This window comes from Mustela erminea, chromosome 5 (assembly GCF_009829155.1).
Source record: "Mustela erminea isolate mMusErm1 chromosome 5, mMusErm1.Pri, whole genome shotgun sequence".
Taxonomy (NCBI): Eukaryota; Metazoa; Chordata; class Mammalia; order Carnivora; family Mustelidae; genus Mustela; species Mustela erminea.
The window spans coordinates 64,179,269-64,204,048 of record NC_045618.1 but is presented as its reverse complement, the minus strand read 5'-3'; the positions used below and the strand labels follow the sequence as shown (position 1 = coordinate 64,204,048).

The 24,780-nt window shown below is 50.6% G+C and overlaps 3 protein-coding genes across 5 annotated transcripts in view; 2 read left to right on the top strand and 1 right to left on the bottom strand.

Moving 5' to 3' along the window:
* Positions 1 to 804: 804 nt before the first annotated feature.
* Positions 805 to 17,546, top strand: STRC (stereocilin). Its single transcript, XM_032343492.1, has 29 exons — positions 805 to 1,224; positions 1,977 to 2,762; positions 2,850 to 2,874; positions 3,606 to 4,860; positions 5,863 to 5,925; positions 6,004 to 6,114; positions 6,283 to 6,449; positions 6,646 to 6,832; positions 6,956 to 7,071; positions 7,335 to 7,467; positions 7,825 to 8,007; positions 8,297 to 8,335; positions 8,495 to 8,662; positions 8,825 to 8,890; positions 9,311 to 9,436; positions 9,752 to 9,810; positions 10,587 to 10,710; positions 10,824 to 10,936; positions 12,492 to 12,627; positions 13,042 to 13,238; positions 13,438 to 13,528; positions 13,740 to 13,896; positions 14,814 to 14,983; positions 15,544 to 15,699; positions 16,078 to 16,220; positions 16,412 to 16,560; positions 16,814 to 16,911; positions 17,007 to 17,154; positions 17,349 to 17,546. Exons 1-29 carry the CDS (start codon positions 1,179 to 1,181, stop codon positions 17,453 to 17,455), a joined length of 5,319 nt encoding a protein of 1,772 aa, XP_032199383.1. The 5' UTR covers positions 805 to 1,178; the 3' UTR covers positions 17,456 to 17,546.
* A 151-nt stretch (positions 17,547 to 17,697) lies between these two features.
* Positions 17,698 to 23,935, bottom strand: LOC116590983 (creatine kinase U-type, mitochondrial). Of its 3 annotated transcripts, none has more exons than XM_032343525.1 (10): positions 23,737 to 23,935; positions 22,381 to 22,698; positions 21,553 to 21,751; positions 21,252 to 21,347; positions 20,690 to 20,911; positions 20,479 to 20,564; positions 20,234 to 20,357; positions 18,469 to 18,603; positions 18,144 to 18,269; positions 17,698 to 17,940 (listed from the first exon to the last, which is right to left on the bottom strand). In XM_032343525.1, exons 2-10 carry the CDS (start codon positions 22,527 to 22,529, stop codon positions 17,824 to 17,826), a joined length of 1,254 nt encoding a protein of 417 aa, XP_032199416.1. In that variant the 5' UTR covers positions 22,530 to 22,698; positions 23,737 to 23,935; the 3' UTR covers positions 17,698 to 17,823. The 3 variants fall into 3 exon arrangements, with proteins under 3 accessions (XP_032199416.1, XP_032199417.1, XP_032199418.1); XM_032343526.1 differs by having other exon boundaries at positions 22,381 to 22,665; XM_032343527.1 differs by having other exon boundaries at positions 22,381 to 22,566.
* Positions 22,813 to 24,780, top strand: part of PPIP5K1 (diphosphoinositol pentakisphosphate kinase 1) — a 47,447-nt gene continuing 45,479 nt past the window's right edge. The window contains exon 1 of the mRNA XM_032343496.1: positions 22,813 to 22,833. The gene's annotated coding sequence lies outside the window, so the exon portion shown is untranslated. The remainder of the gene's footprint in view (positions 22,834 to 24,780) is intronic.

Sequence of the window (24,780 nt, the reverse complement as noted above, 5' to 3'; positions counted from 1 at the left end):
GAGGCCTGCCCAAATCATTCCATTCTGTGTTTGGGGGAGGGAGGGGTCTCAATTTCCTCATTTACAGAATAAGAAGTTTTTACCACAGGATTCCCTCAGGTCCCTTCCAGTTCTAAAATTCTATGATCCTAAGTGAACCTCCTAGGGCAGAAGCTCATTAATAATAGATTTGAATGTGTAGGTTTGGGGGATAGAATAGAGGAGGGTTCTGAGGAAAGAGGGACAGAATAATTGTTTAAGTGGAGCCTCAGTGTTGAATTACTATTTAGAGTTGGTATCAGGTAAAAGCCTTTGGGCTTTTAAATGGAGGACAGAAAAGACTTCTCGCCTTGACCAGACCCAGTTATTCTGAATGGGATCTCTCTGATCTATGAGCAGTACTCTCTCTTTCAGTGTGTGTGAGCCTGTGTGAGTGTGTGCATTCCTGTATGTGTGAGCGTGTGAAGTAGCCCCCTTGCACAGTGATGTAATCTGGCTTATATCTCTTTTCTCAGCTCAGAATTTTCTACAGGGCTTTCACCTAGGCCACAGGAAGAGAGCCAGAAGGCAAACCCAAACAGTTGAATGGCCCCTTGAGCAAGTCGCACATCCATAAAATGAGAGGTTTTGTCTACGTAACCTCTGAAGTCCTGCCCCATTCTGAGCATTTTGTGGTTCTTGGACTGAATTGAAAGCAGCTTTCCTTTTCCTAAATGTTATGTCCTTGGACCAAACCTTGGTCTTTATTCCTCTTCTCTGTTTATACCTGGCTGCCCAGTTTCTTTTTCTGGGTCCCCTTTCTTCCTTGACTCCTCCGAATCCTACTTGCTTTTTAACTCCTTTGGATCTTCTTTGTTTTCTTACATTTTTCTGCAGAATGCCACCCCCCTACAAGATTACACCCTTATCTGCATCCTGGCTCTTAACTGAGGCTGTCTCCTTAGGCTCCACCAAGGGCCCCCTGGGATCCCCTATAACTGGTCCCTTTCACAGAAGCACACCTTTTTCCAAAGCCAGAGGATCAGGTATTCAGAGGCTCAGGTGACAAACCTGTCAGGTTACAGATATTGTTTCCTGAAAGACCACACTATAGTGTCAGTGGCAACTCTGGCTGCCTGTGGTGCTCTGCCCTTACCTGGCTATCCCACGCAAGGTGAGAATAACCAGAACTCACCTCTTACCGGTGCTCACCTGGAAACATGGCTCTGAGCCTCTGGCCTCTGCTGTTGCCGCTATCCTGTGCAGGTGAGAGGAACAGCGAGCAGGGCTGGGGATGAGAGGGATGGTTGCTAAAAAGAGACTTAAGAATGCAGAGATTAACTGGTTTCTATAAAAGACAAAGGAAGGCGTACCTGGGAGGCTCAGTCAGTTAAGCATCTGCCTTCTTTCTGCTCAGGTCATGATCCCAGGGTCCTGGGATGGAGTCGGCATTGGCATTGGCAATTGCTAACTAAGCAAGGAAGCCTGCTTCCCCTTCTCCCTCTGCCACTCCCCCTGCTAGTGCTATCCTGTTTTTTCTCTGTCAAATAAATACTAAAATCTTTTTAAAAAAAAAATAGATAAAGGAAGATGGGCAGAGACTGGAGCTAGGGAGAAAGCGAAGGTTAAGAAAGCAGGTCAAGGGGAACCTGGGTGGTTCAGTTGGTTAAGCAGCTGCCTTTGGCTCAGGTCATGATCTCAGGGTCCTGGGATTGAGCCCCACATCAGGCTCCCTGCTCAGTGGAGAGCCTGCTTCTCCCTCTTCCTCTGCCTGCCACTCTGCCTACTTGTATTCTCTATCTCTGTGTCAAATAAATAAAACCTTTAAAAAAGAAGAAGAAGAAGAAGAAGAAAAGGAAGCAGGTCAAGACTTCCTGTAGGCTGATTCAGTAAAGGGACTCAGCTCACCAAACCCTGAGCTTCATCTTCAGATCTAAGCTAGGGCTGGGTTCCAGGGCAAGGCTGAATTGGGTTCTAGGCTCTTCCCCTTGAGTGAGCTCCTGTTTCTCTCTTTACAGTGACTCTGGTCCCTACTGGGATTCAGTCCCTGGACCCTGGGCTCTCCCTCCTGAAGTCATTGCTCTCCACCATGGACCAGGCTCCCCCCGGGTCCCTCAGCCGCTCACAGTTCTCTGCACTCCTAGCCAACATTTCTTCTTCCTTTGAGCCTGGGAGAATGGGGGAGGGACCCGTGGGGGAGCCCCCACCTCTCCAGCCCCCTGCCCTCCGGCTCCACGATTTCCTAGTGACACTGAGAGGCAGCCCAGACTGGGAGCCAATGCTAGGGCTGCTAGGGGATGTGCTGGCACTGCTGGGACAGGAGCAGACCCCCCGGGACTTCCTGGGGCACCAGGCAGGTGTGCTGGGTGGACTCGCAGAGGCGCTGCTAGGAGCCTTAGTTCCTGTGGGACCCCCTACCCCTACCCGCCCCCCATGCACCCGTGATGGGCCCTCTGACTGTGTCCTCGTGGCTGACTGGTTGCCTTCTCTGCTGCTGCTGTTAGAAGGTACACGCTGGCAGACCCTGGTGCAGGTGCAGTCCAGCGTAGACCCCACCAATGCCACAGGCCTTGATGGGAGGGAGCAAGCCCCCCACTTTTTGCAGGGTCTGTTGGGTTTGTTCACCCCAGTGGGGGAACTGGGCTCTGAGGAGGCTCTTTGGGGAGGCCTGCTGCGCACAGTGGGGGCCCCCCTCTATGCTGCCTTCCAGGAGGGGCTGCTCCGTGTCACCGACTCCCTACAGGATGAGGTCTTTTCTATCCTGGGGCAACCAGAGCCTGATGCCAATGGGCAGTGCCAGGGAGGTGAGTGCTGCCAGGTCTGCTGGGCTGTGGCAGGGCAAAGAAAGGGTGAGACTGGGAGAGTCCTCTTCCTTATTGTTTCCCTCCTAGGCAACCTTCAGCAGCTGCTTTTATGGTAAGTAACTCTCTTCCCAGGAAAGGAGTTCTGACTGGGCCTGGGAAGTCATCAGTCTCCAGGGTGGAGGAGAGAACTGACAGGAGGGGTGTTGTTCAGTGGCTTTAGAGCGTGACTGACTAGGCTGGTGTCCCAGCTCTACCTTTACCTAGCCATGTGACCTTGGGGAGATTACATTCTCATTCTATGCCTCAGTTTCCCTACTTATAAAATATAGATAGTATTAGCCCCCATAGAGTGAGATTGAATGGGTTGATACTGTACGTATAAGCCACTTAGAACTGTGCCTCGCACACGTTTCATAAATTTTACCCCGTAGAGATGGGATATGGGAAGAAAGGACAAGACTGGATTCCTCCATCGCTTACTATTTCAGCACAACAATGCCAGAGCATGGTCAGATTTCCTCAGTTGCTCGGCAGACTTCCTGAAATGAGGCCAACCAAGGGTTGGACCTAAGCTACCTAAAAGCATATGAAGAAAGGAGAAAGAAAGGAGCCAGGTGGACAGAAGGGACTCCAACTGGGGCTCCTCCTAGATGATTTCGTGCCTTGGCAGGACAGATCTCTCTCCCATTTCCACCTAAACCAGTAACATCTATGGTCCCTGGGACCTTTTGGAAAAGCCTATGCTTGCTGCCCCCCTTGCAGGGCTCTGGGCCAGGGTCAGAATGTTCAACTGGAGGAAATGTAAACTGACCAGATGCTGCCTGCTCCTCCCTCTACACTCAGGGGCATCCGGCACAACCTTTCCTGGGATGTCCAGGCGCTGGGGTTTCTGTCTGGATCACCACCCCCACCCCCTGCCCTCCTCCACTGCCTGAGCACGGGTGTGCCTCTGCCCAGGGCTTCCCAGCCCTCAGCCCACATCAGCCCTCGCCAACGGCGAGCCATCTCTGTGGAGGCCCTCTGCGAGAACGACTCGGGCCCAGCACCACCCTACAGCATTTCCAACTTCTCCATCCACTTGCTCTGCCAGCACGCCAAGCCGGCCACCCCGCAGCCCCCTCCCAGCCCCGCTGCCATCTGCCAGACAGCTGTGTGGTATGCAGTCTCGTGGGCACCAGGTGCCCAAGCTTGGCTCCAGGCTTGCCATGACCAGCTTCCCGATCAGTTCCTGGAGGCAATATGTAGCAACCTCTCCTTTTCAGCCCTGTCTGGCCCCAACCGCCGCCTGGTGAAGCAGCTATGTGCTGGCCTGCTCCCACCCCCCACCAGCTGTCCTGAAGGCCTGCCCCCTGTGCCCCTCACCCCAGAGATCTTCTGGGGCTGCTTCTTGGAGAACGAGACTCTGTGGGCTGAGCGGCTGTGTGGAGAGGCAGGTCTGCAGGCTGTCCCCCCCAGCAATCAGGCCTGGGTTCAGCATGTGTGCCAGGGCCCCACCCCAGATGTCACTGCCTTCCCACCCTGCCATGTTGGACCTTGTGGGGAGCGCTGCCCAGATGGGGGAAGCTTCCTGATGATGGTCTGTGTCAACGACACCATGTATGAAGCCCTGGCACCCTTCTGGCCTTGGCTCGCAGGCCAGTGCAGGATAAGTCGTGGGGGTAATGACACTTGCTTCCTAGAGGGGCTCCTGGGCCCTCTTCTACCCTCCCTGCCGCCACTGGGACCATCCCCATTGTGCCTGGCCCCGGCTCCCTTCCTGCTTGGCATGCTATCCCAGTTGCCACGCTGTCAGTCCTCTGTACCAGCCCTTGCCCATTCCACACGCCTACACTATCTCCTGCGCCTGCTGACCTTTCTCCTGGGTCCAGGGGCCGGGGGCACTGAGGCCCAGGGAATGCTGGGGCAGGCCCTGATGCTCTCCAGTCTCCCAGACAACTGTTCCTTCTGGGATGCCTTCCGCCCAGAGGGCCGACGCAGCGTGCTGCGGACGGTTGGGAAGTACCTGGAAGAGGAGGAACTGCCAACCCCGCTGGGCTTCGAACCCACTGAAAGCGCCAGCTCTGTTACAAACAAGATGGAGCTGCTGGCTTGCTTCAGTGTGAGTGATCTGCCAAGGTGAAAGCCCTGGGAACAGAGGGAAGGACCTCCAAATGATTTCTCTAATGCTGAGAGGATAATAGTATAGTATACTCTAGTGGTTTAAGCACATAGCTCTGGAGTCAGACAGGCTTGGGTTCACATCTTAGTTCTATGATCGACCTTGGACAAGTTACTTAACCTCTCTGGGCAATACTTTTTTTTTAAATCTATAAATGAGGGTGAATACTCATGCCAATTTTTTGGTAGGGTGGCTGTAAGGATTACATAAGATAAGACATGTTGTGGGTTATGTATATAGCAAGATACAGAAACATGCGATAAATGTTATCTCATTATTCTGACTCTTTGACTCTCCCCCTTTCTGCTCCAGAAGGGAAAGGGATCAAGTTGGAGGGCCCTAATTCTGTCCCTAGAGAGTGAGACTCGGAGGCTGGCAAAATAGAGGAAGATTAGGCAGAAATGAGAAAAATTCAGGGCAACTACAAATCGGAAGACTTGGGTTCTGGGGTCAACTATGTTACAAATTAGGGTGGTGTTAGGCAAATAATTTAATTTAGGTTTTCTGGGCTTCTGTTTCTTCTCTGTAGAGTGAGGGGACTAGAATACATAAATACCATAAGTCATTCATTGGTTCCCTGTTTTATGAAAGGCACTTTGCTAAGTTCTACAGGGTATGTAAAAATTCCTTACTCCACGCTGGGGTCCACATTTCTCAAGCCCTGCATCCAGAGAAATGATTTTAGACAGATTCATAGCAATTTGGTTCCGATCTCCAAGTATTTATTTATTTATTGAGCCAGCAATGGGCCTGGCATGGAAAGGGATACAGGAGAAGTTAGAGACATTGTCCCTGGCCTAAAAGAATTTAATATCTGAGGAGACACACATCCTAGCTTCAGACAAAGGACAAGCATCCTAGGAAGAGGAGTTGGAGTGTCTGGGGAAGCTTCAGGAGGGACAGAGGAAATATCTCTTGGCATCCTATCTGTCTCCCCACCAGCCTGTTCTATGGGATCTGCTCCAGAGGGAGAAGAGTGTTTGGGCCTTGCAGATTCTAGTGCAGGTAACTGTTGGAGAGGCACATGGGTGGGCTGGGTCACAACCCCATGAGGCTGTGTCTACCATAACCTCCCACTCCTAGGCATACCTGCACATGCCACCAGAAAATCTCCAGCAGCTGGTGCTTTCAGCAGAGAGGGAGGCTGCTCAGGGCTTCCTGACACTCATGCACCGTTCCTGGGCCCAGCTGCAGGTGGGTATTGAGAGAGGGGGAACCAGGGTGGAGGGAGAAATCTAGGAATCAAGGGCACTTAGGACCCGGTGTGCAGCGGGCTTGCCCTGTGGAAGGAGGATCTCGAGAGGAGATCGCAAGGATACTGAGCATTTCCAGAGCCAGCATCCATTCCTGTGCCCCCCACAGGTACCACCATCGGAGGAGCAGGCCCTGGGTCGCCTGACAGCCTTGCTACTCCAGCGGTACCCACGACTCACCTCCCAACTCTTCATTGACCTGTCACCACTCATTCCCTTCTTGGCTGTCTCTGACCTGATGCGCTTCCCACCATCCTTGTTGGCCAACGACAGTGTGTGAGGACCCCGCACCACCCCTCCTGATCCTGCTGGGGTCAAGCTGACCCCACCGGCCTAGGGCAACCCCTTTCTGAGATCCTCTCTGTTAAAATTAGGGAGAGTCTCCTTCTTGCCTATGATTGTAGGGCTGCAGAGAACTAGGGGACAACTGTTTGGAACAGGGCCAAGGGTTGAGAGCCATTTCTCTCCCCAGCCTGGCTGCCATCCGGGATTACAGCCCAGGAATGAAGCCTGAACAGAAGGAGGCTCTTGCAAAGCGCCTGCTGGCCCCTGAGCTTTTTGGGGAAGTGCCTGCCTGGTCCCAAGAACTTCTGTGGGCTGTGCTGCCCCTGCTCCCCCACCTCCCTCTGGAAAACTTTCTGCAGCTCAGCCCTCACCAGGTAGGACATGACCCTCTTAACTTGACCAGCCCATCTTTTGCTAGGTGGGACAGGAGTCCTGGTCGGCTCCTCCCCACAAGAGTCCCACATGACCCCAATACAAGCTGCACCTCCTCATCTCAGATCCAGGCCCTGGAGGATAGCTGGCCAGCAGCAGGTCTTGGGCCAGGGCACGCTCGACATGTGTTACGCAGCCTGGTGAACCAAAGCGTCCAGGATGGAGAGGAGCAGGTGCGCAGGTGAGTGGTTGTGGGGTCGGTGATCAAGGTCACATTGGGAGAGCGGCGAGGATGGCTGCTGGATAGGTTGGGGTCCTAGGAAGGCAGGGGCAAGAAAGTAGGCAAGGGACACAGGCAGTATTGGATTCCGGGACAGAGTCCTATCTATGGCACCCGTATTTCCTAGTTTAGTGGTCAGAACGCCCACTTGCTGTACCCACATGGTCCCCACCTTAGTGCCAGCTTCCGTGACCACATGAAGGACAGCTTCGTGCCCTTCTCAGGCTGGGGTCCCTCGCCTGTTTCCTGAGCCCTGAGGAGCTGCAGAGCCTGGTACCCTTGAGTGATCCAATGGGGCCGGTGGAACGGGGGCTGCTGGAATGTGCGGCCAACGGGACTCTCAGCCCACAAGGACGGGTGAGCCCCTTGGCACAGGCCTACAAGACCCCAGGCTTTTCTTGAGTCAGTGTGGAGGGCTCGCCCAGTCATCTCAACCACACGTGAGCACAATAGTGCCAGCCCTCCTGGACCTCTGCCACCTCTGCTCCTTTATCCATGGTCATTCTTATCTGTTTACCACCTCTTCCAGACGTATGCCATTTGGTTTATGAGACCCCACACATACCCTCTGAGATCTTCAACCCAATCTGTTCCTATCCCAGCCCTGGTTCTAAGTCCCAGACCAGGCCCTAGGAAATCCAAATGCGGGATCAGACAGGAAGTTTAAAGTTCACTTATCTTTTCTCTCCAGTCCCAAAACTTCTTTGGTTACAGGTGGCGTATGAGCTTCTGGGAGTGTTGCGCTCTTCCGGAGGGGCTGTGCTGGGCCCCCGGGAGCTGCGAGTCTGGGCCCCTCTCTTCCCTCAGCTGGGCCTCCGCTTCCTGCAGGAGCTGTCAGAGCCCCAGCTAAGAGCCATGCTTCCTGCCCTGCAGGGAACCAGTGTCACACCCGCCCAGGTGGGCCTGTCTTGCTCTCTGGTGTCTACCCTCCAGCCCTGGGAACACCAGTCAAGAGAATTACGATCAGGGATACCATTAGTTCCTCTAGAGCCTCCTCCTTTTTCTCTGTCCCAAGGAGTGACCCCTCATACCCCCTTCTTCAGATCAAGAAGATCCATGGCCAGGCTAGTCAGTGGGGGTGGTAGAGAGGGAGCTACAAGTTTTAGAGGGTAGGCCCTCGGGACTTGTTTCAAACCTGGCTGCCAGGACCTGAAAAGCTGCTGTTTCCTGTCTCCTCCCACCTTAGGCTGTTTTACTGCTCGGTCGGCTCCTCCCCAGACATGATGTGAGTAGCAGCCCCTTCTCAACATCCTCCAGAGGTCCTTGTCCCCCTTTCCCTGCCTCCTGCATCTGCCCCTTTCTTCCCTCCATGCTTCCTCACCTGCCACTTACTGTACTGGGTTTGCTGCTCTTCTTCAGGACTCTTGTCTCTCTTGCTCCCCAGCTGTCCCTGGAGGAACTCTGCTCCTTGCACCCTCTGCTGCCAGGTCTCAGCTCCCAGACACTCCAGGCCATCCCTAGGCGAGTTCTGATTGGGGCCTGCTCCTGCCTAGCCCCCGAACTATCACGCCTCTCAGCCTGCCAGACCGCAGCATTGTTGCAGACATTTCGGGTATGAGAGTGGCAGGGAGGATGAGGCCCTTAAGGATATGGGCTCTGGGGAAGGAGCAGGGAATCTTCCCTTTGGCCAGGGAAGGTCTCCCACACTTCCCCACTTTCTTACACACACACACACACACACACACACACACACACACTGCCAATTCTCACGCAGGGGAAAGATGGAGTTAAAAACATAGGTACGACAGGTGCCGGTGCAGCTGTGTGTATCCCTGGTCAGGTACGTGTGGCATCTCCCAACTAAACTCCTCTCCCCGTCCAAGGGTGGTTTCATACAGCTGGTGCTGCTTCACACACTCCCCCCAAGAGTCCAGGCTGGCTCTGTGCCGCCCCCCCGCAAGACATTAGTTGCCCTCCCCAGTTCCAGAGAACAGGAAAGCATGATCCACACTGGCCTAGAATGTCAAGGCCAACCACCCTGCTTTCAGATAAAGAGACCAAAGCTCAGAGAGGACTTTAGTCCACCAGGTGCCCAAATAGCAGCAAGACTTGCCCGCAGCCGCCTTGAGGTGAGGGCTCTCAGGTGTGCACCGCTCTAGTGGCACAGATCATCCAGTCTTATCCTAGCGGTGGTCCTTTCCTGCCCCCATGGCTCCCTTTACCTACTGCTGCACTGCAACACTCACATGGCCACTGGCAGCCTATCCCCACCACCTGGCCAGACTGCCTGCTTCCCCTACTCCCGCTGAAGCTGCTGCAGCTGGACACCGCGGCTCTTCTGGCTAACCGGAGGCGCTACCGCCAGCTGCCCTGGTCTGAGCAGCAGGTAATTCTCTCCACTTAGCCTAGGACTACCCACTGTGTCCCACCTCTTTTACCCAGCAGCCCTACATTGGGCACTTTAGCCTGAGCATCCTTTATATTTTATAATGTGACTTGCTTGGCTCATTTCTTCTCCCTCCTCCCTAATCCTCCATTTCTCTGTCTCTGTCTCTGTCTCTCTGTCGGAGAGGAATGTGCATGTGGGAGAGCAGGAGGCTAATGGGATCTACACGGTGGGGAGGCAAGACTGGGTCCAAAGCATCTTAAGTTCTTAGGCAACTATCTCTGCTGGGTGCTGCTCCTCTTTTTTCTCTTGTAGGCACAGTTTCTCTGGAAGAAGATGCAGGTGCCCACCAACCTGACACTCAGGAATCTGCAGTGAGTAACCTGTGTTGCGCAGTGAGTTTAATTCGACTAACAATTTTTGAGCACTTACCATGTGCCAGTTACCATGTGATGTGTTGGGAGATGTAGGGATGAATGACACATGGTGCCAGCCTGTGGTCCCCCTCTTGGCTCTTTCTCCCTTTACCCTCCTGCCCTCCCACAGGACCACAACTACCCTGATGAGTCTATCTGAATCTACTCAGATTCAGAAAACCTGGGTTCATGTCCCAGCCCTGACATGTATTTGCGATCTTGGGCAAGTCATTTAACCTCTCTAAGCTTCAGTTTTTTCCTTCTATAGAATGAGAATTAAAATGGTACCTACCTCATAGGATGTGGTTATAAAGATTAAATGAGATAAGGCATGTAAGGGACTTAATAGAGTGGCTGGCCCTGTGCAAGTTCCCAATAGACATTTGCTGTTGTTAGTTTGATCCGGTTAGTTAATCAGAACCACTGGCCAAGGAGAATAAACAGGAATAAGTAAGTAGAAGAATCATGGTCTTCAGAATCTAAAGACCTAGCTCTAGGCTCAGTTTAGCATGTTTGTAGGAGAATAATGTGGGGAACTTCGCTTGACCTCTGTGAATGTTTATTTTCCTCTCTGATAAACAGTGATGATGTGGGGAGCCAATGAGAACATCCGTGGAAAATCATATCTCAAACTATAAGTTACTGTAAATGAACATCTGTACTTGTGTTGATACAATGAGCAGACAGACCATGGCATGTGATGAATGAGCATCTGTCCACTCACACACCTACAGGGCTCTGGGCACCCTGGCGGGGGGCATGTCGTGTGAGTTTCTGCAGCAGATCAACTCGATGGCAGACTTCCTTGAAGTTGTGCACATGATCTATCAGCTGCCCACTGGGGTTCGAGGGAGCCTGGTGAGAGGGGGTGCTTAGGTATTAGTTGGAGCAGGGAGGCAAGGACCCTGGATACAGAATCCGGTTCCCAAACTTAAGTCTGTCCTGACATGTTTCCCTACCCTGTCCTACAGAGGGCTTGTATCTGGGCAGAGCTACAGCGGAGGATGACCATGCCAGAGCCAGAGTTGGCAACCCTGGGGCCAGAACTGAGTGGGCTAGATGCAAAGCTACTCCTGGATTTACCGTAAGTGCTCTGACTAGAGAAACTGGCTCCTTAGAAGTCTCAACTTGGGGTAGAAGATCTGCCCTTAGGAAGTGCCCTTAGGTGGTGGGTTTTTTTTTTTTTTTTCCTGATTGTTCCCTGATACCAGTTATAGCCCAAAGTGGAGGATTCTATTCAAAGTTGCTCTATGTCTTGACTGGTTCCCAGAACATGGTCCCAACATGGGACAGCTGAGGGTGGGTAACACGATGATGTGGCCTTCCAAGCAGTCATAATATAATAGGCTACATTAATAGAGATAGACTATCTAAGCTGAGGGGGGCAATGGTCCAATTCTGCCCTAGAGGATTATAGTCTGTTTAAGCAACCATGTTGTCAGTGTGTCAGTGGAGTACAGAAAGAGAACATGTATGAAACATGCATGATAAATGCCTTCAAATACCCCAAAGGCTATCAAATAGAAAATAGATGGGCATGTTTCTGAAGGGCCATATTGGGCATTGCAAGGACAAAGGAATAAAAATCAGAGTCTTGCAAAATATAAGGAAAATTGATGTAGTGAATTCCCAACATCACAATTCAAGAGGTGTTCAAGCCTAGGCTGGATGGTCCCATAGCAGGAATGTTGTACAGCACATTCAAGTATGGGTAAGTGTCGTGGGGAGAGAAAACTCATGAACCTGAGTCCTCCGAACACAGACTCTGGGAGTTTATGAGTATCTCTCATAAGCCTCTTTTTCCATTTTACCCCCATCTCTACCCCATTGCCATCTAAACTGTAAGTCAGGGTAGAAAATGGCTGGTGTTAGCCTTCCTAGGGATGAGGTGGTGGTCAAAGTGGTTGACTCCATCCTTACATTTTTATAGGTCTTTCCACAGATTTTGGCCCTTGTGCTACACAGCCTAGTTCCAGATTTGGCAGCCCTAGAGTATACAATATCACTCCCAATTTGGGGGCAAGAGGGATTAAAAATAAAGCCATTCAAATCTTTTAAATTTAGATAATTTTAGAATTCCAAGGACCTAGATAAGGTGAAAGATCCTAGACCATGAGCTGGAAGACCTGAGTCCCTCATCTGTGAAAGAGTAAGAAAAATACCTTTCTTACCTCAAAATCTTGTCATAAGGATCAAATGAGAGAACACCCAAAAGAACTTGGTAAACTGTGTAGCATGATACAAATGAGAGAGGACCTCCTCCCAACAGGTAGAGGAAGGGTGATGCTGTAGAAGAGAGGAACTGGGAGTAAGATCCCACCACCTCTGGGAACCCGTCTCCTAATCTATCAATGGGGTTGATAACTAAAGATAGTTGATATTTGGTGCTTTGGGTTCCATTAGATGGTAGGATCATTGGTCATTTCTTTTCGGGAATACTAGAAGTATGTCATTCCTTTTGTTCCCTCCCTTTAGACACTATGATGGGAATTGCATCTGGGGCAATTTAATATCAGATCCTGTCAGGGCCATAAGGTTTATTCTGATGTTACCTCTTTTGTCTGGGCAATGTGGTGTTCTGTGGTCTCTCTTTTCAACAGGGCTCATTTCTGAGGGCCCCTGTTGTCAAATTGTTATAGGGTCCGGTTGATGGAGAGACTATCCAATGAATCTATTATGTTGGTGGTGGAGCTGGTACGAGGAGCTCCAGAGCAGCTGCTGGCACTGACCCCACTCCACCGTGTAGCCCTGGCGGAGAGGGCCCTACAAAACTTGGTAAGAGTCCAACCTACCAGACTCAGAGTTGCTGCCTGGATAATTTTTACCTCTCAGACAATGCTCTCTGTCTTCTAGGCCCAGCCCCACACTTTTGATGCCAAACAGGTTCTTGTCCACAAGGCCCTAGCCCCTAGATCTACCTCCAGGTTCTATTCCTTGAGAACCTGCTTCCTATTTCTTATCCACATTCACTGGAGTCCCAGAAATCCTTTGGATTCCATCTCTTAGCCTTTCTGCCTCCACCTATCTGGGCTCCTGATTTAAGAAAGTAAACAATGGCAGTGAACATTATAGGGTTTTGAGTTGGGAGCTTGGAGGGAGAGAAGAATCAAAGATTTTGGTGTCTTGATCAAAGAATCTGGTCGTCTGAGTCAGAGATGCATTGTCCCAAGGCCTGATGCCCCTCTCTAGGCTCCAAAGGAGACAACAGTCTCAAGGGAAGTGCTGGAGACATTGGGCCCCTTGGTTGGATTCCTGGGGATAGAGAGTACACGACGGATCCCCCTACCGATCCTCCTGGCCCATCTCAATCAGCTGCAGGGCTTCTGCCTAGGAGAGCCATTTGCCACAGAGCTGGGATGGCTCCTGTCGCAGGAGCCTGTTCTTGGGTATGAACCTTCGGAAACTTCCAATTCTAACTCATCCTACACCCACCCTCTTAACCACCATCATCAGTGGCAGCTCATTTAATACACTCAAGGGTCCTTGGAGCCCTGAGTCCCCAATCCTAGCATGTCCTCTTTCCCCCTTCCTTTCCATCACAGTTCTCTCAGCATCCCAGCCCCTGATCTTCTTCCTGTCCCCCAGGAAGCCAGAGTTGTGGAGCCAGGGTGAAGTAGAACAAGCTGGACGCCTAGTACTCACTCTGTCTACCGAAGCTATTTCCTTGATCCCCAGGGTGAGGTGAAGGAACAAGGGAGGGAGTAAGGGCAGAGAGGGGACTGGTGAGCTGGTTCTGGGGAGCTAAGGCCAAGGAGGTGTGGGGCAAGGGTTGTAAAGCCTGAATCTGGGGAAATTGCTAAAAAGAGACAAGACTTTAGAATTAGAGCTGCAGCAGCTGGCCCTGACCTTCCTAGGTCTCTGCACTCTCCATATCACTTCTCACACAGGAAGCCTTGGGACCAGAGACCCTGGAGCGGCTCCTAGAGAAGCAGCGGAGCTGGGAGCAGAGCAGAGTTGGACAGCTATGTGGCGGTCCACAGCTTGCGCCCAAGAAAGCCGCCTTGGTAGCTGGGATTGTACGGCCTACTGCAGAAGATCTCCCAGGTGAAACTACCCAAATATTCTTAAGTCTATTGGAGTGTATAGAAAAGAATATTCAGTTGGGACGCCTGGGTGGCTCAGTTGGTTAAGCAGCTGCCTTCGGCTCAGGTCATGATCCCAGCGTTCTGGGATCGAGTCCCACATGGGGCTCCTTGCTCGACGGGGAGCCTGCTTCTCCCTCTGCCTCTAGCCTGCCACTCTGTCTGCCTGTGCTTGCGCTCTGTATCTCTCTCTCTAACAAATAAATAAAATCTTAAAAAAAAAAAAAAAAAAAAAGAAGCCAGAGAGCTCTCTCTTAAAAAAAAAAAAAAAAAAAAAAAAAAAAAAGAAAAGAATATTCAGCAATGGAATCAGAATTTTAGGCTTTAGGTATGATGTGCCCTTTGAGAAGATTTACACACTTTCTGTTCTCTGGGCTTGGTTTTCTAATCTATAAACCAAAGTGGTTAGCGGGATGATCTTCAAGGTCTTTTCTAGTTCTATAGCCCTAGAAATTTAGAACCCATTGCACTTTGAGCCCAGGATTTCCCTTTTCCTATTTTCTTATCCCTGTTAACAGTGACCCAGCTTATAGGCTCGGCTCTGTGCTAGAGTATGGAGCTGACTGCTGGGAAGATGCTTAGGATGTAAGCAGGGGACCCTCTGGGACCTGAGACCTGGGTCCTGATCTAGACCTGCCATTAAATCCCTAGGCAACCTCTCTCAGTCTTCCATTTATATAATGTGGAGCTTGTCCTCTCTAATCACTTACTTCTTCTAATGTCCTTTGAGTCCTGTAATTCTCACACTATAGTAATCCTTTGGCCCATAGTGTCCACATTGCCCTTTCCAAAGGTTGGAGGGGTCATTCCATCTATAGATATCTCTCGGGGCATAGTTTAGTTCCACACTGACTCCCTGTGCCTGCCTTACCTCTTCAGAACCTGTGCCAAATTGTGCAGATGTACGGGGGACATTCCCAGCAGCCTGGTCAGCAACCCAGATTGCGGAGATGGAGCTCTCAGACTTTGAGGACTGCCTGGCATTATTTGCGGGAGACCCAGGACTTGGGCCTGAAGAACTACGGGCAGCGATGGGCAAGGCAAAACAGGTTAGGGATGGAGAGGCCAACATGAGGAAGCTGGTTGGGTGCAGTGTGGAACACAAGGAAATGGATAGCCGGGTAAGAAGTGGGAGAAACAGGAGATTAAAGAATTAGAGAGTTTGGATCCTGAGTAGGGAGTCAGAGGAAAGGAAGCTAGTGAAATGGGTAGAGGGAAGAAAGCAGTGGTTACCAAACTTTACTGTGTATCAAAATTATCCAGGGAGCAGGTTTTTAAAATGCTGATGCAAGGGTCCCATGCCGCTCACTGAAGAATCATCTTAATGCTATAGGGATCTACATTTTAACAGGCATTCCCAGTGAATCTGGTGCACATAAACGTTTAGAAATCATGGACTAAGAGTGTGCTATTCTTCCCTACTGAGACTCTAGCATCTTTCAGTAACGGCCTAGTCAGAGGAACCTTAAACCATCCTCATTTTACAGCTGAGGAAGCTAAAGACCTAGAGAGGCAAGTGACAGCTAAGGTCAGAGGCATGACTAAGACCCAGCATTCTGACTCCTAGACCAATGCTTTTCCATTCACATTGTTCTTCTCTTTCTCCTAGTTGTGGGGTCCTCCCCGGGGATTCCGTCCTGAGCAGATCCTGCAGCTGGGTCGGCTCTTAATAGGTCTAGGAGAGCGGGAACTACAGGAGCTGACCCTAGCAGACTGGGGAGTGCTGAGCACCCTGGGACAGATAGATGGCTGGAGCTCTGTTCAGGTAACACCTTCCCTTTTTCTACTACCTTCCAAACATCCATTCCACAGGTCCAGGCTTCTAGGTCACCTAAAGCCCAAGGAATGTTTTCCTGTCACCCTCCCTGGCCATTCTTTCTATTTTTAAATACCCCATACTTGTGGCACTAGAAACTCTGTGATTTATTCACTTCGAGCCCCTGCACAGGTAAAACTCCCTCCTGCCTATTTTCCCTGGCCTTCTAGTTTTGGATCCTCAACCTTCCCCATGCCTAGTGGAACTTCTGGTCTTAAGAATATAAGTATATAGTCCAGTAGCACTTGTCACTTCCCTAATCACTTCCTCTTCCAAGAATTCCCCATGATTTCTCTCCTTATTCTCTGCCCTCCATCCCCATATCAGCTCCGGGTTGTAGTCTCCAGTTTCTTGCGGCAGAGTGGCCGGCACGTGAGCCACCTGGACTTCCTTCACCTGACTGCCCTGGGTTATACGCTCTGCGGACTTCGGCCAGAGGAGCTACGGCATATCAGCAGTTGGGAATTTAGGTCACCTGTGGAGGGGGGGTGTGGGTGGTGGTGCTGAGGTAAAGGTGGACTCACTGGGGTTGGAAGGCTCATGAAGGAGTGGTCCCAGGGAGGAAGGGACCTCACTTGAAGCAGTCTCTACTCCCATCTCACAACCATGCGCCCTATCACCGTGGCTGAATCTTCCTCCTTTCCACGCCACTCTTCCACAGCCAAGCAGCTCTCTTCCTGGGCAATCTGCATCTCCGGTGTTCTGAGCAGCAGCTGGAAGTTCTGGCCCAGCTCCTTGTGCTGCCTGGTGGTTTTGGTCCCATCAGTAACTGGGGGCCTGAGATCTTCACTGAAATCGGCACCATAGCAGGTAGGGAGGCCGGACCACTGCTGGTTCTGGTTGTTATGGGTTGGTTTCTGTACCATGGCTGGACTGGGTGGAGGACTGCTCTGGAATTCTTCAAGGTGGGAGTCTGAGAAGGTATTTAGGTAAGACGTTGAAGATGTGTTGGGGAAGGTGTATGGTACTTTGGGAGAGGTTGGAGAAGGTCTGTAGGTTTGAAGAGAACGGGGGAGGGCAGTACACAACAGCGTTTGAATGTCCATCCCACTTGCTTTAACAGCAGGGATCCCAGACCTGGCTCTTTCAGCACTGCTGCAGGAACAAATCCAGGGCCTTACCCCTCTTGCTATTTCTGTCATCCCTGCTCCTAAATTTGCTGTAAGTATTGATGGGCTGGCGTTTGGGGTGACCATGAAGAGCCAGGGCCCAACAGGGGCTACAGTGGATGCACTGATTCCTGTCCCCACCCCCAGGTGGTGTTCAGCCCCACCCAGCTATCTAGTCTCACAGGTGTTCAGGCTGTGGCTGTCACTCCTGAACAAATGGCCTTTCTGAGTCCTGAGCAGCGACGAGCTGTGGCATGGGCCCAGCACGAGGGGAAGGAGAATCCAGAACAGCAGGGTGAGTTCCCAAATGCACAGCCTGACTTCCAACTCCTGACCCAGAATCTGACCCTGGACTTAGTTCTCTCTGGCTCGTAAGACTCACTCAGGGAGATCCCTGGAATAAAGGGATCTAGGCAGATAGCTGCCATCTATTAGTGGTTCCTGGGGAACAGAGGTATAATATTCCTCCCATTCTCTGTCTCATTATAGGTCGAAGCACAGCCCGGGGCCTTCAAGACTGGTCACAACCCTCCTGGGCCATGGCGTTGACCATCTGCTTCCTTGGCAACCTGCTACAAACCTGTCTCTACAGTTAAAGAGAGAGATTGTTGGGAAAGAAACTTTAATAAAGTGCAAATGGAAATGCATTCTAATTATCTTCAGGAAGCCGATGAGGAATATGGGTAAAATGCTAATGCCTTCCACCCACCTGAGAATCAGTGTTCCTGGCATGCCATATCTGGAGACTTCTTTCCATCATAAATAACCCCACTGCTTCTTTTCCTTTCCTGGAGGCTAGTCCCTCTTCACCCCAACCATGAGAAATAACACAGACAGCTAGAGCACAGCAAGGAGTCTTTACTAGGACAGAAGGGAGTTGGGGGCATCCAAGGCAAGTAGAATGGGCCACATTAGAACAAGCAGAAGTCTTGGGGATCTTGAGTCATCTTCTGGGGAGGGGGATTTAATGCTTATTGTGGACAAGAGGAGGAGGGATGCGGATATCCTGGCCTCTCTCCAGACGCCGTTCACAATCAATCAAATAGTTCACACCATCGATGACCAGCTGCACCAGCTCCACCTGAAGGACACTAACCCTTGATCTCTGCTTCCCATAACTTGAGTTTCCTTCTTCAGCACTGATTTGCCTGCTCTAGGAACTCCTTTCCAGTTGCCTCCCCACTCAACCTGAATTTCATTTCAGATTCCTAGGGCCCATTCACCACCATATTTCAACCCCCACAGACCTATACCTCTCCTCACCCTAATCCCTAAGGATCTCACCTCTGACTTGCCCAGTCGGTCCAAATTAGAGATGTCAAAGACGCTGCCTGTGGCAGCTGTGTCCACTCCTCCAGTACCACGTTTCTGGAGCCTTAAGTTCTCCAGGATCTTTGGGAAGCGGCTATCCTAGAGGGGAAGATATAGGGGTTGGGGGCAGGGTCAATAGGGGCAGAGACTGGTTATGCCTGGAACGAGCTCAGAGCCCTTTCCCCTGACATTTCTAGCCACAATATGTCTGGCACCTTTCCAAAATGCTCACCCCCTCCCAACCACACACAGCCACTGTCCTCACTCATGCTCCACTCTAACCCCACAATTCCTTTACTTTGCTTAGCAGAGGCAGTTTGATGTGCACTCCTGCCCGAAGTCCAGTGCCCAGGTTAGACGGACAGGTCAAGATGTATCCCAAACGCTCATTCCACATGAACTCCCAGCCACGTTCCTGGATCAGCCGCTCCACCTGAGTCCATAAAGGCTCTGTTAGTGAAAAGTCAGGGATATGTGAACCCTCCCTTAGCCAGACCTACAGGAACTCTATATCTAGAGCCAGAAACTTGGGCTGTGAGAGAATGACACTGTGGGGTGTGTGTGTGTTTGTGTGTAAATGGTTTGTCATTATCATGCATACAAGGTAATTTTGATGTTGCAAGCCCATAATGGTGTGATTACAGCAAAATATCTTACATGTGAAAGAGGAGAAACTTGGGAGAATGATGCATTTGGGATGATCTAGGGAAATGAGTGGGGGTGGTAGACTGAACTGAGAAAGGGATGATTATTCAATGAGCTCAGCATACATGGATTATCTTTGCTTTGCTAATGAGCCTAGAGTTTGGAAGGGTTCTTTCACACATAAAATGAGGGTGTAGGCTTTGCAACAGGAAGAGGCAAGAAAGCCTTCTGTTAGCTGTGGAAAAAGCACATGTGAGAAGGCAGAGAGAAAGGTGCAAACAGTCCAGAAGAGCCGGACTCATAGTTAAGGGTGTGCGTGAGGGGGTTGGGAGGAAGTAAGGGAAGGGTATTTTGTTTCACTTGAGCATCCTAATCATGGAGATGGCCATTAGAGTTCAAGACACAGGGGATCTGCCAGAGTACTGAACATGAAAACTACCTGAGTAAAGTGGACTCTATTCATAGTTCAGAAACAAAACAAAACAAAACAAAACTATGGTATAGGGGGCATATTTAACAGGCTGGCCAAGGGGAAACCCTTCCATCTAAAAAAATAATAATAGGAGCTAACATTTACTGAACATTTATTATGGGCCAAGCATTTCACATGCATTATCTCACTTAATCACCACAATAACATAAACATGTAGGAAGCCTTATTATCCCAATTTTACAGATGAGACACCTGAGGCATATCATTTGAAAAGTACTTCCCTACCCACTGACAGAATATGTTATCTGTTATTTGCCAAAAATAATATAAACTTCCCAGCTAGAATCTAAAAGAAGAGGAGCTGTCTTTACAAGTTCAAAATAGAATTGTATATAGGAAAACATACAATAAGAACTGGGTTTATAGGGATTTCTAATCTAGAATAGAATATGGAAACCTAATCCATATAAGACTAAGGAATTCAGTAGAGCCACACATTCTGGAACTTATGCCATTCCATCTTCCATTTTCCCCAGTCTTCCTCCTGCTCTTAGATTAAAATCTAGACATGATACTTTAGTGAAAATGACAGAATCCAGAGCCAAGACCTATCTTGGCTCAGAACTGGGTGGTTACATTGGAATCATGGACACACCAATCTTTTACTCCCTACCATGATCCAGGCTCAAACTTTTCCTTATCTGAACACTCCACAAATCCCAGGCACTCGGTTACTCCTTTGTTTATATGGCAACTGCTTTATTTACTACCTTGTACTCATGACATTCTTTCTCTCTTTCTATTCTTGTGTGACCATATAACCTGGTTTTCCCTCGAGAGAGTCCTGATATATTGTCCTGGAGTGACTGATGATAATCCCCTTTGCTATCAAAAGTGTCCTGAGTTGGTTGATAAATTATATAGTCTAGTCTTTGGTTTTTCCTTATGTCCTCCCACATAGTTCCCTTATACACTCTTCTCCAACCTCTTTGAGGCCTCGACAGAATCTTTCAAACACTTTCTTCATGTTGCCACCCTTCTCCATAGAGATGACCCTTGTATGATCCTCCTCATTCACCCAGATCAAGAAGCTCTTCTCGTTGTTGTGCCTGAGAACGGAAAAGAAGAAAAGACAGGGATCAAGAGGCAGGTCCAGAACTGGAGGAGATAAGAGGGGAAAAAAGGCACTTAAAGGACATGGGGACAAAAGAGGTAAGGTAAACCTCATACCAGATCCCACGTGCATCTGGCCAGTCTCGAGCCATTCCTGCTGCAGTCAACAATGGGGACACAGGCTTATCAAATAGGAAGTGATCCTGAGGCAAGTAAAAGGACTTGGTTTAAGAATCTTCACAGTAGCCCCTAGGCCCTCTGGCCCACCCTCCCCCTGGTTCTTCTTTCCATCTGCTTCTCAACCCTGCTCCTTCTCAAGGCCCCTCACATCAATAAGCTGCTGCTGTTCAGCCTCCGTCATCTCACTGAGCCGATAGTAACGTCCAGCCAGGTCACCCTTCAGGCCACTCAGTGCATCTACTACAACACGTTCCACCTCTCGTCGCTCTGCCCGAGTGCAGGCTGGAGGAAGACTGAGTCCGCGGATACTTCGGCCAGTTCTGACTCTCGAGGACAATACATACCTCTCATCAAAGTAGCCAGAACGTATCTAGGGAATAAGAGGAATTAAAGTCACAAGAGCACAGTGGGAACTGAGGGCCTTGGGGAAGGAGAGACCTTCAACTGTAAGGATTCTGCATGCATTGGTAGGAGTCCAGTCAGCAAGTACTCCAACGGAAGGGGAAGGGGGCATTAGGAACCCTCCCTCAAACCGCCTACTTTGGGGTATGGTCATTCTCATTTTATACAATTCCTCCCCGCCGCCCCACCAAGACAAAAATCTCAACAGTCTAATGACTCCAAGTCAGGAAATGATTAAGGTGAATGGATTAGAAAACAGAGTGTTTTACATAAGGCAAAGCAAATCAGAAGGGGAATGTCTGACCTACCTTGCTGGCATCCAGGTCAGTGGTATGTTTCATTGTTCGGGGGTCATATCCATTGTGTCGCTCTTGTATCACAGGATCAAACAGCTCCGCAAATACCTGATGAGGAATTAAGAGGGAGAGGGTGGTTAAAGAGAGGGGATCCCTTTCCAGGCTTTAGCTATGGACTCATTTCACTGGGTCAGAAAACGTGCGTATGGAAGTGGTCCAGCCTTAAGGGAAAGTGAAGGGTCTGTAGGGGGAAGGAGCTGGGATTACTGGGAAGATGAGTTGGGTCACCAGGGAGACTCTGGGGGCCCCCTACCTCATAGGTCTCCTCATCTCCAGCTACCATGCCCACAGTCTTGATGAAGGGGTGGCCGGGGTTGTCCACGCCAGTCTGGATACACTGATCTAGCGTCCAACCAGTGGGTGTGGTCTTGTCGCAGAGCCGGGCATAGACTGCTGGGGTCAGGTGACTGGCCATGCAGTTGTTGTGCTTTCGGAGGTCTGGGTACTCAGCGCTAGGGAGGGGGCACCCAGTAACCATGGAGGGAGAGCACAGGGGGCCTAGACCCAGGGCAGTCAGCAGGGAGCTATCCAGTTAGCCATGACTGGCTTTGCTCCTTGGGAGGAGGGGAGATTAGAGGGAGCCTAAACCTTGGTAATCTCTTTACGGACTTTCAGGGTCTATTCTTTCCCAACAGTTCTAGCTTCCTCTTGCTAACCGGCTCAATTCCCCCAGATTTGCTCAGTTCTTTCCTACCATTAACACAACATTAGGGATGGGGGAGGGGAAAGACCAAGGAGGGGAATTCAGGAAATGGGGGCAAACAGCAGGAAAGCGAAAAGGATAGTTCCTGGTTTCTCAATTAAAGATTTGGGCAGAGTGGGTGCAGCCAGAACTCACAGGGCCAGAGCGGGTCTTGGGGGCGGGGACTGCGGGTTACAGGTCCCCAGGAATGCGTTTAACCTCACGGTTTTGGCCTCAATCCCTAACCCACTGAGGTCTCCAGACTGTACAGCACTCCACTCCAGAGCCTTCGTGATTATAACCCTTCTCTGTTGCCCGGGTCCTCATCTCCATCCCCATCTTCGTTCCCGTCACCACCTACCCCCCCACCCGACACCCCTGCGCCTCAGACACTGATACCTCGGGGGATACAGCCTTCGTCGTTCACTGGCGGCTCTTACAGGTTCCGGGCGGAGCAGAAACCCAGCGGCTAGAGACCCAGCTCCAGCCAAAGCCAGGAGCCTGAGCCCCGGGCGGGCAGACAGCAGACGAGAGAAGGGACCAGCCATTCCTTGAGGGTCCGGCTACTCAATCCCGGAGCGGGAGCTGGCGGAGGGCAGGAACGGGGAGGGAGGATGCAACCCGGGGGATTGAGGACCGGAACTCGATGCGAGGCTGGAGCCGAAATGGGGGCCGGAGTGGAGGCTGGAGCGGGAGATGGAGCGTGTTCCAACCAGACTGCAGGAGAGGCGCAATGAGCGAGCGGCGGGTGGTGGAAGAGAGGGAGGCCCCAGCCGCAGTCTCCAGGGGTGGGGCTCACGCAGGCTCCGCCTTTCCGCCTGCGACCGGGCTAGGTGTGCGGGGGCAGAGGAGGTAAGCTCCGCCAGGTAGATTAGGGGACCGGAGCTCCCCAACTCTAGGCCGGGGATGCGGGCCCACTTGAGAGGAGGTCGCCCAGATTTCAGCACCAAGTACAGGACAGCACCCGAGGGGACCCGAGAAAGCCGAACACCCTTCCCCCAAGCTTCTCCACTTAATCGGGAACCCGATTCGTCGCTCTGGGTGTGAAAGGGTGACATTGCACAACCTCTTCTCTAGTTTTTGGCCTTCCCCAGTAACCTCTTCATATCCTCAGGGGAGGCGGGCGCCAGGAGAAACCGCAGAATAAGTACAGATACCAGAGAAAGACAGGAAGAAAACACACAGAGGCAGACACTGGAAAAGACGCTGGTGGCTCAAGGTCACCTTTTCCTTAGAACCAGGAAGAGGACTAAGGAGCCCTTCTGCCACCCCTGTGCTATTCTTACAAGGTTGTGGAAGCATTCCCTAAGAGGAACCAGAGAAACATTAACTCTTGCCCATTTATATTGTGTTTCCTACCCCACTCAGCCCCCAAGCCTGAAGCCCTGTCCTGCCTCCACTTCTCATGATCTCCCGCTTTTCTCCCCCCCTCTCCTCCCCCACCTCTACTTCACCTTTGATCTTTTTTTTTTTAAAGATTTTATTTATTTATTTGACAGAGAGAGATCACAAGTAGGCAGAGAGGCAGGCAGAGAGAGAGGAAGGGAAGTAGGCTCTCCGCTGAGCAGAGTGCCCGATGCGGGACTCGATCCCAGGACCCTGAGATCATGACCTGAGCCGAAGGCAGCGGCTTAACCCACTGAGCCACCCAGGCGCCCCCACCTTTGATCTTTTAATTCTTCATGCTTTATTCAGGTTCAGAAGTGTTTGCTGCCCACGGGGCTCCCTCTGAGTATTCTCTGCAAGCTTGCCTACCTGTTCGTTGCACTGGATATGGAGCTTGGGGTTGGGCTGGGAATCGTTAGTTTCCTCTTTCTCTTCTCCCTTCTCTTCCCTCTTTGTAGCTTCAGTTCCTGGGCCGGAGGAGAGTGTAAGGTGAAGTGAAGGGTGTGGTAAGATGACTAAGTGTAGGAATGGAACAGGCAGGCACAGGTCTCCAACCACCACAAGTGTTACTTTCTTGGCTCCCTAAGGCTATTTAATACAGTGTGTAAAGGGGAGTGGTGTTCAAGGGCCTAAGGTTGCCAGGGAATCTCTCCCTTCCTACTGGTCCTCTGTCCTCTCTTCTCAAAAGGTGTATATTCTGATTTGAGAGGGTGTGTTCCCACAGTTCAAAGTGTGACTTGACTTAGGTGTAACTTGACCTTTGTTCTGGCAGGAAAGAGAATGAATGCTGGAGCCAAAATAGAGATGTGGGGCTTCAGTATGGAAGTCAGTTAAGGTGGGGTGGGTATGGTGGTGTTAGTCCCTTATCTCAGCTATCTTGGTGTGCCCACAAGATAGTAAGATACTTGGAAATCTTATTTGAGAAAGAGAAATTCCCTTCACATGGTCCTCTGGCCCCACTGAAGAGGCCCTACTGAGTGAGATTCCCTCATTTCTCTCAGGCTTTCATTGTGTTCCTTTTTCTCCCCTTCTCATTTGCGGGTATCCTTAGAAGCCATCCACCTTTCTTTTGTGTCTGTCATTTAATTTTTTCTTCTGGTAAGAGAGCAAGTATCAGAGAACAGATAGAGTTCTACAGTTAAGAGTCTCTTTTGGAGAGATGAAAAATGTTACCTGTGGGCTCATTGTCTAGGTTAAGAAGTAGTCATGAGCAAGCAAATATAATTACTTGGAATGGTGTATATTTACACAGATAAAGAAGGGAGATAATTTTCCAGAGTGGTAGGGTTGTTATTTGATTGAGAGGGTGGTTACTATGATTAAAGAGGTAGGAAACAAGAAGAGAGAATTACAGAAGGAAAAATACGACTTGCCCAGAAGAATAGAGAAAGCACTCAAGTTTGGAGACTAGCT

Bases quoted from the DNA above. Each gene is read 5' to 3' on its own strand.
- STRC (XM_032343492.1), top strand. From the start codon at position 1,179: ATGGCTCTGAGCCTCTGGCCTCTGCTGTTGCCGCTATCCTGTGCAG. The intron at 6,833-6,955 runs GTAGGACATGAC...TCCTCATCTCAG, and splicing joins TGCAGCTCAGCCCTCACCAG to ATCCAGGCCCTGGAGGATAG. The intron at 9,811-10,586 runs GTGAGTAACCTG...ACACACCTACAG, and splicing joins CTGACACTCAGGAATCTGCA to GGCTCTGGGCACCCTGGCGG.
- LOC116590983 (XM_032343525.1), bottom strand. From the start codon at position 22,529: ATGGCTGGTCCCTTCTCTCGTCTGCTGTCTGCCCGCCCGGGGCTCAGG. The intron at 21,348-21,552 runs GTAGGGGGCCCC...ATTCCTCATCAG, and splicing joins GAGATGAGGAGACCTATGAG to GTATTTGCGGAGCTGTTTGA. The intron at 20,358-20,478 runs GTATGAGGTTTA...TTCCGTTCTCAG, and splicing joins CCAGATGCACGTGGGATCTG to GCACAACAACGAGAAGAGCT.